The following is a 20,059-nucleotide window of genomic DNA, read 5'->3' as shown; positions in this document are numbered from 1 at the left end:
TTAATTGGCAGAAAAGATTATCGACCGTGCCACCCCCGCCGCCGTCGAATCACCGAATCCGTTGGTTTTGCGTGGGAATAATTTATTCGGCATGGGCCGTGTTCGATAATATATGTGAACCAGGAACACGAACGCAATCTATGCGTATAAGCTGTGTATAAAACGAAAACGTGTTTTTCATACAGGCATTAGAACGCCTCGAGCCCATGCATTCTAATGAAACAATTCGTTGACACGCGGACTGACCGGATGAATGAAAAAGGCTAACCGACGTGGCGATATTTCTTTCTTTTTCTATACAGGGTGGCGCAGAAGTGTGCACGCGAGCATAAAAGCCGATGATAAACCGCGATTCGTTTCCGGAGGAATCGAATTAATTATTTAATTCTCTCAGCGATTTCACAGCATCGGAAATCCAAAGCTTCGGAAGCAGATGAAATTGTTTAAACAAGCGTTTCTATCTGATCGGTCGATCCTGTAGACATTCCTTTGTATTAATACTCGCGAACTAATATAAATTACAAACTGCGGATTTTTCTGGAAATTTTAATTTTCACAACTCGGTTTAAGAGATTGGAAACAGCGGAAATATTAATTTTGTTAACTGCAATATTTTTTACAGTACAAATAAGAATGGTACAATATGAATTTTAGTTTAAAAGAAATTTTATACACGTAGCCACAATCTAATCATTATAAGTAAGACGTTTAAATGTGTGATGCAACAGCACGCTCGATTATCGAATACCTCATTTGGCAAATTCGAACAATTTAAGTTTCTCGCGGATTACGGCTCGCATATATTAGAGTTCATTAACACTTTGATTGCTGCGACGTGACGGCGGCGGCCTTCGGACGACACGGTCTTTTTATCGAACTTGATCATCATTTTTCATGCCGATCTACTATGCGAGCCATAAATTGCTAATACTTTTTATCCGTCCCTATCTTTTCATTATAAAATACGTTTGCCTTTAAGAACCTGTTCCCTACTTAATTATATGTAGTTCAAACGCATCTCTTGCCCAAGTGCCAATTTCGTTATTTTAATAAAACATTAATCACATAGTATGGCAGTATAAGTTTCTCCACGTGAAGCATTGAAAAGGTTGCGGAATCAAATAGTTTATTTGCCAGAGCATGTAACTGATCATTGCTTCCTCAAATTTTAGGATATATTCATGTAACTTTCCAATTCTTAAAAATTATTTTCCGAAGCTTTAGTTTTTCGCTTTGTTTAACGTAATATAGCCCGAAATTTTGTGCACTGCATTTCGTAAAAGAAATTGTTCTTTGCGGTATTTCCTTCTCAACTGATACGATTCTGACTCGGGATACCGAGCGTTAAATAAATAAAGAAAGAAGTTACTCCGATTTCGCGTGTCTGGTCATTGGTGTTAATTTGCGTAGTACGGTAAACGAATGACAAACATAGAAGACAGAACAAACCCGCCGGGTCGCGTGTCCGTTTACTTCGTCCAGTATCAATTCCACCGGCCATGTGCAGTGGTAACACGACCCGCAGTTTATATAACAATTTCACAGCACCGTGCGAGACTCGATCCACGCAAAATCGTCCGCGATTATTATATGCACGGTAAGTTCGACGTTCACGGATCACCCGGTAGAACGCACAGCCGACTTGACTCCGGCATGTCGAGCACCCGGCGATCAACCCGTTTAGCAATCTTTTCGTTGGCAGATAAATAAAATCAATGCGAACGCATCCACACCACCTCGGTGTTATGCAGATATTACGAGCGATTGTGTCGCGTCGATTATACGCGATCCGGCGTCGGGTAATCGATTGCCTTGATTAATCGAACAATGGTTAATCGTCGAAACAAGCGTCGCGCGATTGATTTATCGATTCGCCGCATTCTTCGGCTCGCGGCGCGCGCGACCGCTTTCTCTTTCGCGAACAATATATTATTTTTTCCAAAGAAGAAAAGGGAAATTTTTCCGTCAGAGAAATTTCTTATGGTCGGGTTTAATAGCTCGATGAAAAATACAGGAGTTTGCCCTGGGCAATTATACGAGGTGGTATTTTGAATTGCTTATTATTTCATTCACGTCGTCGACTTCTTTCAAACCGGGAAATTAGAACATTAAATATTAATTGAACATTAATTAAATATTAAAATGTTGCCAGTGTTTTCTCCGATTTTGTATAATTTTTTTCATTGGAATAGCGAAGCTCGTTGAATTTTATTCTGAACATCATACGTAGCCATTTTAATCTCGAATATATACTCCATAAAAAAAAGACCAAGTTTTATTTTTCAATGGCCACCCTGTAGAATAGAGTAGAATCTTATTTTCAGTCAATCGTCGCTGACAAGGAACTCGTTTACACATAATCTCGATTATATTATTCAATTATTCTCACTCTATCCTTCCACGGTCTCGCATCAAAGCGGATCCGAAGTGTATAAAACGGAAGATGAGGCGACATCCTCTATAGACTCGAATATCACCGGGACGATCTAACGAGAGATGTAATCAGAAATTTTATATAGGTCGTTCCGGGTTAATTTGGCCGACGTCCACGTCGCGGTTTCCTTCGGAAAAATGTCGAGACAGTTTTGGCGCCTCTAAGACGCGGCGCTCGCGCGACCCAATTGTTCCATCGGACCAACGGACTTACATATTACATAGAGAGCCGTGGTCGCAATCCCGATCCGCGTCGATATCGTTAGCAGGGTCGCAAATAAAACTTTCATCCGGCGGGTCGCGACTTTGAGTAGACGGTGGACAGTATTAGGACCGTCAGCTGGCGCTTTAGCGTCCAATTGAATTTTTCGCTTGTAGTATTCCGCACCGAGAGATGGCATCGCCTTGGGATTAATGCATTTTATACCTTCAACCCTTTAAAAAAATTCGTAACAAAACCGTTGGCAAAGATATATAAGTTTACGCAGCTTTATGAATTATTTTGTTCACTTTAATTCTAAACCGTGAATCCTGATGATTATTTGGTACAGCCCTTTTAGCTATTTTCACTATCAAATGCAACGCGAGCGCCACGAATCTCTAAATAACGATGCTGTCGCGTTCGCCGCGTACCATAAACTTCCTCGTACGTGAAAATTCATCAAATTTTTCGCACGCGTTTCGTCCGCAGTTTCCCCTTTTTTTCCAAAACCGAACCCGGATCAAAAAAATTGGTGATAAATCTCGCGGTGCGCGGTGGTGCACGCACGTTTGTTTGCAACGCCATCCGCATCGGGCAGCCATGAAATAGAATCCCCCGTATCGATGTTAACGTCGACGAGGATCCGTTCTTCGAAATCGCGTCGAGTTCCATGATATCTCTCGCGATAACCGGCGACACGCGGAAGATAAACATAATAATGACCGAGTGATTTCACCTATAACGCCCCGACACCTCTGCAAGCATGCTGCTTTTACTCCTGTACTTTCACTCTTACGTGTAACCGCGCGCGTAACAGCTTTACGTAAATCCGATCGCGGCCTTATTAAAGTTTTCACCCGGTGCTGGGCAAACCTGCACGCGCGCGATTTTCTTCCACTGGTCTTTCCTGGTTGCATATCCCAGGTAACCTATTTTCTTCCGGCTCTATCCCGCGTAAGCCGGGCGCACTCTGTTTATGATATATGTCGCAACAGAAGAGTGTCGCGCGCTTGAGCCGAGCCTTAAGTACACCTTCGCTTTGGAAAAGACGACGATTGCTTTCGTCGCGCAGCTCCCGCCGGTTTTTCTTGAAGCTGGAACTGTCCAATATCAGCATCCTCGTGGCGCAGAAAAAATTGTAAGACCCTGTTCCATTGGAATTTTTAACAATACGAATAACAATTTTAAATGGCAGCGGCTTTGTAATTTTTAGAAATTGTTTATCGTGTATTTTATATATATTTTTTATTTAAAATTAAATAATTGTGACAGAGGTGGTAGATATATCATAGGAATGTCTTTTAATTATTGCCTGTAAATAAACTGTTCAAATAAGGTTTCCGCAGCGTAAACATGACATTGGCAGAACTAGATTTTAAATTAGCATAGTTCTGAAACTTCCCACTGTTCTTCGATTGTAAAGTTCAGGGTGTGCAGTAATTTACCCCGAACAACATCTATAAATCAATTTCTATAGCCTTCCAGGAAAACATTCGTATAATCCCAGCAATTATAGAATGAATAATTGAAGAGCAGTGGTTGGGCCATTTAGTGTACTCGCTATTAATATTATATTGCTACCTGGATGCCGTTAGAATCGTAAGTCCAAGAAATACAGCAGCGATGAATTTTAAAAATCGACCACAAAACGTCGCTAAACAAATCGGTCGACTTTTTATAAGGTCAGTTTTACGACTATAATAACTGTGAAAGAAGGATATTGGTATCAGCCTGTTGGACTCGTTGATAGTTACAGTGACGATATTACGTTATTTAAGAGCAGTTTCCGAGTCGTCAAACGTCTTAGATGCTGCTGAAATCAAAAGCGTGGAATAGAGCGGTAATAAATTTAACTCGACTATAAAATGAATAAACGTATGTAGTCGTTTCCGCGCGAATATCTTTACGACATCGGCAACCGTCGAATGAAATCTTGCAAATAGACTATCGGACTCGTCTGGCAGCAACAATATTACTCGGCACTTGGCATAAAAAATAATTTCTTGCCTTGCCTTTTTTTTCTATCTAAAATTGCGATACCATAGGAAATAACGAATTATTCGAAATTACCAATGTAAAAATGAAATATAAATTGTTTCCTTTGCAACTGCAATTTCATTGCAATTTAAACAGTGTAATTTTTCATTTTTATTTAATATTAAAATAAAACGGTTGTCTACGTCTAATGTATTGAATAAAAGTCGAAATATTTTATTTTTATTTCTGCGACAATTCTTCGCGCAGAGTCGCGGTAAATTCAATTGTCCGGGCACGGACGGTTCTTTGAAAATAAATCGCGAGAGGCGAGGGCTTTGAAAACTGCGCGCGCTCTTTCAAATACCAAAAATACATACCGAGACGAACCGTGCTCCGGAAACTCCGGCCGAAACTAAATCCGCAAGACGATCGCGCGCGGAAGAAAAGGAGGACGAGAGAAAAGGGGAGGAAAAAAGAATCGACTGCAGCGAAATCTCGGCGAAAGGGGTTGGCGACTGCGGCATCAGAGTGCTCTAAAGATTAAAGACGCTCGTTGCATTACACGTCACGTAATCGTCCGGAGATCCTCTGTGGCGTTCTTGACGAACGTCATCGATCCCTGAAAAAAAGACAGCGGTCATATAGGTGCGGTCATGAGTATACATATACATGTGTTCGTCTAGAGTCGAGACGAACTGGGATTCAGGAGGAGAATTTAGAATATTTTTTATATATTACCATCTCGAGAGAATTACAGATTTTTTAGCGTGGCAGAAGTGTATTAAAAATTATACCACCGTTGTTCAAAAATTACACAGAATTCAGGCAGAAGCAGTATAAAATTTTGTACTTGAATTTTAAAAGCATTGCATTGACAAAATATTGCACTCAATATTAAAGTACATTATCGAAAAGTTTCTGGACCATTTGTCGCATCGAATAAATACTTAAAAATCCATTACGTTATCTAGAAACATTAACTTGTCGAACAGTGGTCTAAATACTCAACAATAACGCATTTCTTGTTATTAATTGCAATAGGATTTATTATTTGTATTAGAATAGGAAATTGCCTTAGGAAAATGAGAATTTTTCCAGTCGAACTACGTGATCTCTGATCGGATCGTTTTTCCATGAAATTGTTGCAGCGTGTCCGGGCGAGCAGAGGAAGCTGCTCGTTCTACTGAACCCGAAGTCCGGGCCGGGTAAGGGCCGCGAGACATTCCAGAAGAGGATCCATCCGATCCTGTCCGAGGCGGAGAGGCCGTACGAGGTGCACATCACGAAATGCTCGAATTACGCCCGCGAGTTCGTCCGTACCAGAGACATTTATCAATGGAGCGGCCTGCTGATGGTCGGCGGCGACGGCATAGTGTTCGAGGTGGTGAACGGACTTTTCCAGAGGCCCGACTGGGAGAGGGCCCTCAGGGAGCTGCCCCTTGGCGTGATACCGTGCGGATCCGGGAACGGCTTAGCGAAATCCATCGCGTACGCTAAACAGTAAGTTCCGTTCGAGCTTAATACCTCCCTCCCTCCCTCCCCCCCCTACCGGCCTCAACTCTTGGTCCCCCTTTTTCTACCTCCATCCGCAACCCCGAGTAGGTCATCCAGCTTTTAATCCCTGCTCGACGAATGCCCCGTTTGTGCTAGACTCTGTTCGGCTTTACCCATTCGACGAACCCCTCCCGTGCCGTGCCGCAGCAACGATGCACTCCGCGAGACTCGAGGACGATCAATTCCGCCGCGGAATTGTTCATTTCTGGACAATCCGTGGTAGTTGTCCAGCAATGACGTACCAAGCTCTCGATTTCCGGACCGCTGGAAGCAGCTCTTTCGATTTAATTTATTAAAATACCATTCGGGCAATTTATTCTGTTTTTTATCTAGCATTATCGCAATATTCATCGCAAATAACGCGCGTATTAAATAAATAACTCATCGATGAATCTCTGTACCCTGAAAAATCGTAAATTAAACAATTAGCGGCCCGCCATTTTGATCATGAAGAGGCGCCTCGAGTAGACAAATAAAAAACATTGGTGAAAGTTTTCATCGCTCGCCGTACAATATTCTTTGATATTTCAAGACACGTATATATATTTTTTTATCGACGTTTACTAAAATAATAAATATTGTTCACCGTTAACCTCCTGGTCGACGCTGTTGACCGACGTGCAGTCATTTTTTCTCTCGGTTCTAAAACAAAAAATGAAACCGAGTTTTTGTTATATTATTACAGAACTACGCGACACATAAAGCCGGATAAAAATGCAAATGGAATGATAATACGCGGCTCTGAGAACAAAGCAGGGATTTTTATTCAAATTACCCTACGACAAAAACTGCGTTCTGTACTGTATCATTGTATGCATTTATTTTTATTCCCATTTTGCTTACGGCTATACAAAATTATTATTATTATACTGGAATTAATATCGATCGCCAGACATTCAATTTTTATTATACCAGAGATGATCGAGGTTTGCATTTAAACAGTGAAATATTTTTCAATTTTTCAATATTTTCCACATTAAACAAAGTATCTATTTTCTGCAATTTTGCAGTCAAAGAACGATCTTTAACGTGGTAAATAAATATCGTTAAAAATAATAAAATGCCCCGGATCCCAGCCCCGAGTCCCTTTGTTTGCGCGTTTACTTTGGCGAACAGTAAATAATTGTTCCTATACAATAACCATATTCGGGTCATATCAATCACAATTTAACTGGGAATAATACTGGTCGGTTACATCGAATTCCATTGCGGTCCAAAGGGTTAATTGTACAAATGCGAGCGGTATAACATCGTTTAAGAGACCATTGTCGCGGCCAATTTATCATACGTATTGATATAAATTTTGTGATTGACAGCACGTAATTACCGTGCGGCGCGCGGCGTTCGCCATCCCCGGCGTCGATTTAAAGTTCAATCAATTGGCAGATACGTACAGCAAAAAAATATATCTTCGTCCGCGCGAAAACAACAAACAACCGCGTATCGCGCTCTCGCTAATTTTACTGCGCGACAGAAAAAAAAAACGAGGAATTAAAATAATTATGCAACGTCGTAATTGGAGGGGAGACAGAATTTTCTGCAGCCGTAATGAGTAGATTTTCATGCAGAATGAAAATTGTCCGCGTTCATTATGATTCACGAGTGTTAAATTTATTTCTGTTCTTAATCACATTAATATCGTGCCTCTGGCGGTATACGCTTACACGGTTATTTAATGCGCTAAAAAAATATTTTATCAAGAGTTTAGAATTGAACAATTAATTTACATTGCAACGAGTTGTAATGTGTTTGCTTTATTTTTATACATGCAATAATCAATGAACAGCAGATCAATTAAAATTCGTTGGAACTACGAATTTAAAATTGTTAAATTGTTGTGACCTCGGATAAAAAAAAGCTCTCAATATATACCTTTTACATTTACAACGAGCCGGAGGTTTTGCAAAAATGTATGTACTCTTTTTCTAGCAAGCGAGTCGGTTTGTGGAAAATTCCGATTTATTAGCTCGACCGCCGTAACTTTGGGAATTTCATGTCATTAAAGTACTTTATTTAATCTAATGAAAAGCAACAGATTAAGTCCTGCAACATCGAACGCTTCTTCGACGCTTCCACGCTTCGTTGACCCTAATAAAATTGGAATCAGCGTGCAAAATTAATTTCCGAACCTAACACAATAGAACGGCGCGTCAGCCAAAGTGTCGAAAGAAAAGTCGTCGGCCCATCGAAATTTTCAAACGGCCTAGCGCGCATTCTATTGGGAAACAGTTTCAAAAGGCTATTCATCCCGCGAATAGGCCGGGGCAATTGAAAACTTGTCGGCAATTATTCGCTGACCGCTCCACCTTTCCGTCCATGGTGTTGCAAACAATGGGATTGCGGATTCGCGGTCGGGGGCATTAAACCGAAAGCCGATTTCGGTAAAATTGCGGTACACTCGAAAGATCGGTCAGATTATTGCCCGGGCGGCTTCTCTAAACCGCCGGCGCGTACTTAAGCCGTCTCTCCTCGTAAACGCTAACTCTGTGGGCCACCTAAATTTCATTGAGTTTAGAGTTATGATACGCGCGGGCCGCTGTAAATTTTCCAGTCAACAAACACCGTTGCTCGCCGGCGACCAGTTCAACACTGAGAGAGGCATGTCTGCGGCATAATTTCATGTTGGTAACGAGTTATCGCACGGCCGGCACGACCGCTATAAACCGGCGATAAATCGACCGAATCGACCCGAAGCCCTGTCCCCTCCCCCCGCCGCCGCGGTGCACTCGAAACTCTAGCCGGACGAAACCGCCGTAGCCGATCCTGTGCCAACTACTTAATTAGTCGGGCGATATCGTTAGCGTTTCGATCGTTCAACTGGAATCACGGCCGATCGATGGCTCTCTTTAAAGCCGGCGAAACTCTTTGGACGCGGCTGCGATTAAATGAAGTTTATAGACCGGGGCATTGCGCGATCTTAGTCTGCTATATAGTCAATGGATTGTATTGAATGGCTTTCTATAGGAATGTTTATTGATTTTTAATGAGTAGAAGCAATTGGAGGTCGGGTACCAGCTATAGTACTCGCGCGACAAGAAGGCGTCTTTGCGTTTCCATTACCCCTACTTACTAGCCGCCCCACTGTCGCGGTAAGAGGGGGAACGTAAACACAGAGTTGCGCATTCTTGTCGCGCGAAGACTATAGGCGAAATTCGATTTTTTTAAAGTTGCTAAAAATCTGCTCTGAATTTTCTCAAATTCTCAGTTACCTAGTTTATAAAAATTACGAATAGAACAGTTTGTCTAATAACAGGCGTGAAATTAATTTCATGTTCTTTGGGAAGGTAGAAAATCGTGATCATCACGCTATACATAACGTATGCGACAGCTGGTCACGAACGCGTCGATAATCTTGGCTCTGCTGTTTCTGACAAGAGTTGCAATAATCTTCTTCTAATTATTTTTCTTCTAAATAATGATCTTCGAAGAAGCTGTTCAATTTTATTCCTTCTTCGTCTAATATCACAATAAATCACATAATTAATTATGCGCTCTAATTACAGCTTTAATCGTGGCTCTAATTTCTGTGAATAAATCTATAAATTCGCGGTCGAAAATCATGTGTTAAAGATATTTGTTGCATCGCCCTCGAAAGCATAATCCCGGCGATATCAAAGTTCAAAGATCGAATATCAATTATCTCACGAGCCAGCAATACATATTTCGAATCTGCTCGCGTTTGCAACGGACGTGGGGCCGTCTCTGGTATCGTCGGGCACGATCCCGCACGATTATGCCGGACAGCCGGAAACGATAGTTCACAAATTATTGCAAAAACTGGGTAACCTACGTGAGTAGATAATCGCACGTGACCGACGCGGGGTTCGGACACAATACGCACGGACTGGCCGTATCGAGCGGGCCTGAATCATTGTTCACGATCGCGGCCACGAGTTCGCGTAAAACACGGCCGTCGGAGACAACAGGAAGTCTCATTATCTAATCTCCTATCTGCTAATAATAACCGACGTTAATTTATCGATCAATGGTGTGTAACAAGTGTCGGGGAGAAGCGAAGGGGGTCGCGCGATGCACGTTCGTACATCGATGCAGAAATCAAAGCGGCAAACGCTCCAGATCCGAGGCCTGTTATCTAGATCTTTGCACTATGCGATACCGATGGCAAACAGAAGGTCGTTCCGTTGTTTTATAATCTTAGTAAATAAAAGAATAGCATAGCCGTACACTGAAATCATTTGGATCTTCGTATCGTTTCAAATCGTTTAAAATCTTGTCAAAAAATGCATCGAATTTTCAGCCCAATTGTCACGAGATTATAAATACTGCACAATAACAATTTTCTCTTGTAACACATCGATCTTGTAAAAAATGCCTCTCCGTCGATAATTTCGTTCAATTAAAAATGACGGATCGACGATCCCAAGTTCTCCTTATCTCTCCATTGTTTTAGATTGCATCTATTTGCATCGACTCAGCAGTCTGCATGTCGCGCTGCAATCGAATCCGTGTGCCATTCTATTATCGTAATATTATCTCGGCTGTGAACGAAGCAAACTTCTTATCGCCGTCAAGGTAAAATAGTTTCTGGTTTCAATCATTCATAGGAAATGTCTAGAGTCGCATCGGCGGAGCATCGAACAATTTTTGCCAATCGCGACGAATCCGTTTTATTCGTTTCGCGAAGGGAATACGCGAGACGGCGAATTTATGTAACGCGACTTTTTCTCGTCCGATCTCCTTGTTACGAATTTTACGACAGAGCGGAATGACGCCGATTGCGCAACGCCGGGGGGATAGTTAATGTTTTCTCTTGTGTTACGTACGCCGATAAAATTATTCTTTATTAAGCGAGCGATAATTGAACCGGCGCGATCGCGACAAAAGCGAGACGGCGATATTTGTAAAAATAACAGGAAGAGACCGAACGAATTTCAGCGCGGAGTTGGCCAAAATTCAAGGCGGATGAGAGAAAGACCGGTCGAATATAATTTTATACGACGCTGTCGTATAAGTATCCAATCGAATAAGAATGAATCAGAATTTTATCCGAATAACATTTTTATCCGATGAGATTTTATTCCAGTAAAATTTCATTCGAACAAGATTTATTCGCTTTTCATAATTTATCGATTTATTGCTTTCCATAATTAACACTTATTCCAAACGACAATCGGCAAAGAAAAAATTTATGCTCCATAAAAATTCTCGGTCGAGCAGAATAAATGTCGCGAACAGATAAATTACGAGAATGTAACAATAAAATTTCTCGAATGGCTCTCGCTGGTGGCAATCGTCGAAGACGGTTCTCTTCGAGGAAAAACCAGCAGCCCGGTGACATTATTCTAAATCGTGTGTGTGTACCGAACTGCCGCGAACCATACCATTCCCGTATTTCGCCTCGCATCCTCGTGAACTTTTCCGCCAATTGGCCTGTTTCCGTTCGCGAAAAAGCAGAGCGCAGTTTCGGGAAGTTCCGCCGTAAAGATCGCGAACGGGGCGAGCAGTAACGCTCGGAACAACGCGATCGGATGTAAGCGATCGCTATTAACGTAGCTGTATAACACTTTTATCGGCCCGCACGGAAAGAAAACTCACCTAATCGAATAATACAGCGCCGTACTGTAAATACCGTGAATACCTGATCGAGCCGTGTTTCCAGCAATTAAACAATGGATAGATAAAACGAACCTTCCGCTCCACCCTTTCGGTCCTAACGGGATATATTTATCGCAGCGATATTTTTTTTATTACAATACTCATAAATGTACCATTTCGTGTTAATTCAATGTAATGACTATATACTACTGTTATTACTATTATTATTATTATTTTAATAATAGTAATAATGACGGTCATTAAAATAACAGAGTCCAAGTATTTTTAGCTTTAGTTATCATGTGGCCTAATTTTCAATATCGTTGCCCAGCTTCCATAATCGATATACGACTATCTCTAGCTTAGTATTATCGATATCTAATCGAAAACTGAATAAAATACCAATGACAAAATTCTGGTCGAGAAGGTTGAACAGCAAAGCACGGAATTTAAAAATAGACCGCGAATTTTCATATTCAATTTTACGAAGACCAAAGCAAAGATATCTTTCGTTGATTAAAGGACTGCTCGCGATACGTGAAACGAGTACCATGAATATGTATTAAATATATATGTTCCTGCACGTGTTTCTCTTCTCTCTTTTTTAAGCTTTCGCGAAGCATAAACGCATGAGGTCCGGTGACTTCTCGCGATCGAAGAGATTCGTAAACTTTTCCGACAGTTCGGTCTTTTGTTCGACGTTTAAAATTGTTCTCGAAAGAAATCGAAATTATTCTCGAAAGTACTCGAAATTGTTCACCGAGATCCCGATGTTATCAGCCGCCTGGACAATGAATTTTCCGTGCAAGAGCTTGTAAAGATAACATATCTACAGCGATAGTCTAGAGAGGAGTATTTATTACAAGCTTCGTAGCTGCCATACTTTCGACTGGATATATCTTTGAAATCAAATACCGGCGCGAAGGAAGTTTCTCTCTCTCTCTCTCTCCATTGTTCCCAGCGATTTTTCAAACCACGCGTATCTCTTTAGGCAAACTCCTAACGCGAAAGTCTTTTCGGTATCCTTGAAAACCGAACGGCCCCGTGATTCCTTTTAACCGACGTCGACCAGTGCGACGCGTCGCTAATGACCCAGATATCGATGCGACTCTAATTCTCTGGAAACAATAGGAAACCGTTTTGCGAAACGGAAATTTTTTTTTTCATGCTTAAAAATTCGTCGCCGCGCACGTAACGCCTTTATCGCGACGAATTGGCTTATTATTTTTATCGGCGGAGCCTTGCGGAATCGTCGCGGAACTTCCTGTCTGCCGTCTTTTTAATTAGAACATTTTTAACGACGGCTTTCACCGACGTGGAAAAATAAAGCGTCGATTGTGTGCGCGCGGCTTCGCGCGCGCGCTCGCTCGCTCTTGAAGTGGATATTCCCGTGAAACACCGTGGACAAACGCGTTTTACCGTTGTAATAATTTTTATTGTGGAAACCGGCTGAACGTCTCGTGTCGCAACCGAACAATTTTACGGAAGCTTACGATCGTTTACGCGCAGCTTTCTAAAAAGAAGGAATGCGTTAATCAGCATTAAGGAGCAGGTAAACGAACGGCGATAATTTTTATTGTGGATCACGACCCGGCCGGCAATTAGAATAATTAACTGCAAGGTAAAAGAAATTTCTACAAAGTAGAAATGAGTTTCGCAGCCTGGCGAATTACCGTTGCAATGCTTTTACGTATCTCCACCGAGAAATTAAGTTACTACACTTTACGTACAATTTTATGCACGGTCGAAAAGGGTTAAATGACATCGCGAAACATTGTCTTGGTAATGCTCTTCGACGCAAAGAATCGCGTACAATATTACGCGAAGACTGAATGAGTTAAACGGTTTTACGAAACGGTAGAACCGTTCGCGGATCTTTTTAAAGTACTGCTTTCTGAAGCAATCGCGACGAAACAGCGAGGCAAAATTAAAGACAGCGGGCCGGAGCGTCGGTGCGGCCGATGCAACGGCAGTTTTCAGCGGTGCGCGCGAACCACCCCGTATGCGGTGGTTGAATCAAGTTGCCCCAGTTTCCAGAACACAGCGCGACGTAAAGTCGATTTTTTCCATCGGATGCAACGGCGACCGTCCGAAAATGGCTGAAAAAAGTGACAAGCTAAACACGGACGAGTTTCCCCCGAGGGGGGAAAGGGTTGGCTCGAACGGTATCAAGGTCGGATGATTTCGCATCTGCTTAGCTCGCCCGACGTGCATCTGCTGTCTTGAAAAAAAAGCACGTGCAGAGCCTGACGGAGGCGTTCTAAAATGGTCGATTACGAAACGGCGAAACCCGTTTTGCGATCACCGGACTGCGGAACTCCTCTTGCGTTCCCGCCCGCTCACGGAATCGGGAAGGGAGGTCAAACACGTTTACGAATAAAATGCATAATTAACTGGCGGAACAAAGAAAACGAAACGCATGCCAACGATACGGTTTCACTTTCGTTTACGACGATTTGCACGTGTCCCCCCCGGAACGTCGCCGTTAGACCGACTCTTTATGCTAATTTATGTAAATTCTCTTTAATTGTCCCTTGGTTTATAAACAAAAATAGACGACTTAGAAATAGTAGATACTACTAGATAAATAATCATATCTCCTCTACCAAATGTTCTATTTTTTTTTATTACAAGCTGAAGGACAATTGAAGAGAATTTTTATTGTGTCAAACGCTGATCGAATGACCTTTGAAAGATCAAGATCATTTCTTATTCAAGCATCCATTGGAATCGCATGAATTTTAATGGAATTCATTGGTCTCCGTTTTCATAAGGCGATGCATACTAAAACATAGAAGTCCAAAGAACTTAACACTAAATATAGCAACACTGATCGAATGTTTTCATCATTTATTTGACAAGGGTTGAAATTCGATGAACGAATCCTTCGGAAACGATTCGTCAGATATCTTTATTTAATGATTCATTCCGATGGAAACGGCAGAGTATCTCCGTGAATAAATAATGTCGGTGCTTGTTATTTTTATGAGACAACGCGTGCTGAAAGTCCACGGAATTTGTAGTCCATTCGAATCTAAGCACAGCACACAGCAAGAATGAATTCATTGGAAACGATTGAATAAGTACCATTATTTAAGGATCCGTTGCAATCAAAGTCGCAGAAAGTCCGAACGAATCTATCCATCATCGCCATTTTTATAACGCCGGTTTAAGGTCCATTAAGTCGAGTTTTTGCTTGTTGCTCGCGCGGAGTAGCCTATCGGTCAGTACGACGGTAAAACTCTACGCGGGTTTCTACAACGCGGCCATTCGTCGGCATGAATATTCCGCGGTCGTCCTTGGCCCTGCTCTTAAATTCGATAAATCACCTTTGAACTATTCGCGTATTTATAGTGCGGCGAGCAAAAAATACATTTATTCGGTGGACAGTATAAAGTACACGCGCAGCATCCGACGGGAATCCCGATATCGATGATTGTCATTATTATCAACCCCTCTCGCCCGTTTTCGGCCACGGAAGAACCGGCGTCGGTTATTTATGTAACAGTGAACGATTCGTTCGGAAAACTGACCCAGAAAATTGCAAGCAGAAACCGTTCACGGACGTCGTTACGATCAAGCCCTGTTAACGTCGCGTCGACGTTTAACGGGTGTTTGTCTCTGCGATGGGCGCCGGAGCTCTGCGTCATTTCATTATTTTAAAATGCGGCGTCCTGTGATTCGATCGGCGAACTTCGGGAAGTTAAGTAACGCGATTTAGGCAAGCGAATGGTAATTGGCAGCTGACGGAAAGCGTGGTCAACGTTGCGGTTGTGCAAGAGCTCCTGTGTAATAGCAACCGGAATTCAAAAATTTGGTCAACACGTGTATGATTTTATGCATAAGGACTTGCTAGATAAAAGTTGGAGTCTTCTGGCCTGGATATATATTCTAACGTGACAATTTTATATAGTATAGATACATATTTCTAATGATTCTTTCAGGGAACCGTACGACTACAACCCCCTCCTGATCAGCGCCCTCTCCGTGGTGAAGTACAAGAGCACGCAGATGGACCTGGTGCGCGTGGAAACCAGGAATAAGATTCTATTCTCGTTTTTATCCATCGGCTGGGGTTTGCTGGCAGACATTGACATCGAAAGCGAACGTCTGCGAGCGATAGGTGGCCAGAGATTCACCGTTTGGAGCGTCGCTCGTCTCATAGGTTTAAGAACCTACAGGGGCAAGGTGTCGTACTTGCCCTGCGATAAAGTACCGTCCGTCGAAAACCTGGGCAACGGCAAGGCCTACAACGACTACGTGAAAGACACCCAGATCTCGCACTCGAGGAGCTACGGCGACGACTTGGATAGGTGAAGCTTTTGCATTAACCGTAGAGAGATCGAATTTAATTTTCATTGCCTACAATGTCTAACGTTTGTAACTGTTACCACTTCCGTTTCAGGTGTAGCAAGATCAGCGAGTCGAAGAGCTACCATGACGCGCTCGACGCGGATCCAGCAATCCTGGACGACTTCGACGGCTGTGACGACAGCGAGATAATAAGCGAAAGTATCACACTCGAGACAGACGCGGAGAGGAGGCACAGGCTAGATAGCTTCTATTCAACGACCTCCGCGAGGTCAACTTACTTTAGCACCGGTTCAATTTCTAGTTATCACAGCATCGTCGAGCCAGATACCGAGGAAATCGGTGGGTACCTAACTTTCCATCCAATTAGGGTCTTCCTTCGCAACGCTTCAAGTTCCCCTTCGTTTCATCAACCCGTACCAAACATCTACTTTGCTCTAGTTGTTTTAAGAAATAAGCTGTAGAACCCTGAAATGCTTGGAAAACAGAAAATAATAGATTAATGTTACTTCTATTCAAATTGTTGAAATAATTGTTTCTATATAATCAAGATGCAGAGAACAACGTCAACCAAGTCATGTATGGCCCCTCTTCGAGACTACCTGCTCTGACGTCAGAGGTGTCGAGTTCCTGGACGCAAATTCAGGGTGAGAAACTCTTGGTTTTAATTCCGCAACGAGAATATCACACTTCGTTTCGTTTTCCAATTGTAGAAATTCTTGGATAATTTCAAGCAGCATTTACTTATCTTATTCTGTCCTCTTCGAATCCTTGTCATACCGTACTCGTATCGCGCACCATGCAAACATGAAACGGGTCTAAGCGATGCTAACTCAAACCGCAGTCCTTTTCTTACCGAAGCATGCGTACGTCCTATGCATTGTTGCATATTCAACGCCTTTATCCGTCCGCGCGATCCCATTATAGATATGGTATCGCAGCCGCATTTGTTTCGTGCTGAAAACCGTGCAGAACGTCAAGGACAAACATTGATGCGAGCAGCTTCGCTCACCATGACCCGTATTTGGACATGATATACGCGCGCACCTTGCCACGGCGTAGTAGCATTGTCTTACCAGAAGCGAAACGCGAAGGAAAGCATTTAGGCAGGACATTTTACGAATTTACAGTAGTTAATCACCGTGAAATATAATCGAGCGATTTTAATCGTGGCCAAGGGTAGTTGCTCAAGGTTAAACCTGTTGTGTGTTTCAGGCGAGTTTGTTATGGTTCACGCGGCGTATCAGTCACACTTGGGCCAGGATTACATGTTCGCGCCCCGTGCCAAGTTGTCGGATGGTATTATTTGGCTCATAATAGTTAAAGCCGGTATTACACGAGTCAGTTTACTTCAGGTAAATAGCCCAATTAAATACACTACTTTCGGCCGCTGTAATTTATTCCCAAATGAAAACATGCTGTTGAGAGAATTACGCTGCCGCCAAAGTTGTATGGCTTGGTAGCACTGATTGCAATCATAATGTTTCATTAATATAGACGCTTGCAGAGAAAAAAAACAGTAAAGTCAATATGAATATCGCTAGGAACAAAGTATTATAGTTCAATCTCTTCACAGTTGACATTCCAAGCAGAATAAATTCCTTTTGCTGTATAATGATTCCAAGGAGAATCACTAATGCATTCTTTGAAGAACGAAAGTTCTTCTGTGATGAAGAAAGAAAAGATGTATCATTTTTTGGGAGAATCAGACATGCTTCTGTGGACTGTGAAGGGGTTGACATATAGATCTCTATTTTACCATAGTTGTGATTACATTGTCTTAAAGAGTGCTTGTTGTGCCTATTAGTTCCTGTTGGGTTTAAGTAATGGTACCCATCTAACACGTTCTGGCATCGACATGATACCGGTAAAGGCATTTCGAATAGAACCAGAGGAGGACGTAAATGGTCACATAGCCGTCGATGGAGAACGAGTAGACTATGGACCGTTGCAGGCAGAAATATTCCCGTCTTTAGCGTCGGTTATGTCTCCTTGATACAAATGACAGTCAACCATGTAAGGAGCTAGCAAAGGAAAAAATGAAATGGTACAATCCTAGAACGTGAACGTTCAATTATTATGGTAGTATGGTCGAGGCGACAATACTGTATTAATATATTTAATGTATATTCGGGATTGGTACTTTAGTCTAAAAGCGGTGATAGGTTTATATTCTAGACTGTCAATGTAACACGAAAATCATTCCATACCATGTATCCAATGTATTTTTCATTTCATGGAAACGATGCACCGCGTGCATTATAGTTTCTACAAACTCAACGGTTGTCTCGCTTAATATTATCGATGCCGATATCATTTTCCAATAGTGCTCGTTAACTGGTAACAATTCAATTACATTCGTTAGCTTAAGATTTACCTTTCGGGCAGTTTCGCACAATTATTCTACCGGCTTCACGCTAGTTAACAAGCACTATTGTAGAGCCGATGGTACGAAGATCTGCTCCGCAAAATTTCTTTTTTTCATTACCTATCTAAAAAAGTCATTTCGGTTGTTTTCGTTCTCGCATATTATACCACTCCTGTCTTATGGAGTATTTGATCAAACAAATTTTCTTTCAATTGCTATTTCCCCTTTTTGATTGAATGCTTTCTGTCAGGGGTAGAGTGCATTGTATTCCTGATATAATTATAGCTAATACATTGTGGCTTCCAATATTAGCACAGCACAAGGACTAAATAAATAAGTCAGAACAGCTCTGTGTACAAACATACTGATTTTGTAGCTTAAATGCATTTTATGGGCAAGGAGAGATACATTGTTACATGGTCCAGCGTCAGCGATACAATATTGATTTTACAGCAATAGTGCTCAAATCTTATACATACATACATACATATATTGTATATTTAGCGAGTCGCATTTACTATTTATGAGAAAATAAAAAGTCAGTCTTTCGGTACGAGTTTAGAGTTTACAATAGCTTCTTGTCTTATGCTCATATTTGAAGTATTTTTTTAGAATATTGTTAACTACATTATCCGACGTAAGAACATATCATGATTATCGAAGTAGCATACGACATATTTAAAAATGTCATACCTAATCATGAGCATATAGATATATTGCGTAAACAATATTTGTAAATAAAGTATAATTACGAATCGCAAGAGAAAATATTTGATATTGTATTAGAAAAAAAGATATTAAAATGATTATATTATAATAAGATATACTTGCAAAGTTATCTTATATATTGTTATTGAATTGCGCACTTTGATATCGAGAAAAAGAGCTTTTGACATGCATTTTTTTCTGTGTTTCCTAGTTCACGAGCACGCCAACAAAAAAATAACGATTTCTGTTGAACGCGTGCAAACGTGACATTTATTAGTTTTGTATAAATTATATTGCACAGAATTCCGGCGATTGTAAATTTGTGCCAAGATACGCGCGAGGTTAATCGTCTATTATTAATATATGATTTTTTTTAATTATCCTTCTTATGCCAAATTTTATGTTTATATAGGCTGTATTACGAATGTATAGAACACGCTCGTACATAATTTGTAAAGCGATTACAACTTTAATAAATTATGCATAAGTGCCGTTATGTTAATTTTTGTACTGTGCGGAACAATGAATTTTGTAAATGGTTACTATTTTTGTTAAAACAAAAATGAATCGCAATAATTTCTATTTAATGAATTTTGTAAAGAACGAGAATATTTAAATAGTTTCATTTTTAATTCACAGACAATCACAGAAGACACAACGCTCTGATTTAAATTTCAATTGCGCTAGTAAGCAACATTGTAACGTTTGTCTGTTTTCCAGTTTTAATGATACGAAAAGATTGAATTCGCCGATTGTAAATTAGAAGAATTATTTAATTAAAAAGGAACGTTTAGTAGCACACTTGTTTCAGATATGCTCCGTTGCCACTCGAAGTGAAACTTATTTGTCATCCTTAAAAAGTGTATATATAAAAAGTCCATGTATATGTACTTTTGTTATTCCGCACTTTTTCGCGGAAATAATCGTTAATGTTTTTAAAAGTGAAAATC

General features: G+C 41.2%; 1 protein-coding gene across 1 annotated transcript in view; it reads left to right on the top strand.

Annotated features, from left to right (window-relative positions):
- The window catches only part of Sk2 (Sphingosine kinase 2), a 28,288-nt gene extending 8,677 nt beyond the window's left edge, over positions 1 to 19,611 (top strand). The window contains exons 2-7 of the mRNA XM_078180643.1: positions 5,761 to 6,112; positions 15,667 to 16,035; positions 16,128 to 16,375; positions 16,585 to 16,680; positions 17,249 to 17,388; positions 17,841 to 19,611. Of these exons, the coding sequence (XP_078036769.1) occupies positions 5,761 to 6,112; positions 15,667 to 16,035; positions 16,128 to 16,375; positions 16,585 to 16,680; positions 17,249 to 17,388; positions 17,841 to 18,029 (1,394 nt within the window). The 3' untranslated portion in view covers positions 18,030 to 19,611. The remainder of the gene's footprint in view (positions 1 to 5,760; positions 6,113 to 15,666; positions 16,036 to 16,127; positions 16,376 to 16,584; positions 16,681 to 17,248; positions 17,389 to 17,840) is intronic.
- Positions 19,612 to 20,059: the final 448 nt, after the last annotated feature.

Source organism: Augochlora pura, chromosome 1, assembly GCF_028453695.1.
Source record: "Augochlora pura isolate Apur16 chromosome 1, APUR_v2.2.1, whole genome shotgun sequence".
In the NCBI taxonomy this organism is placed as follows: Eukaryota; Metazoa; Arthropoda; class Insecta; order Hymenoptera; family Halictidae; genus Augochlora; species Augochlora pura.
The sequence above is the reverse complement of the archived record's forward strand: the minus strand, read 5'-3'. Positions and strand labels throughout refer to the sequence as shown.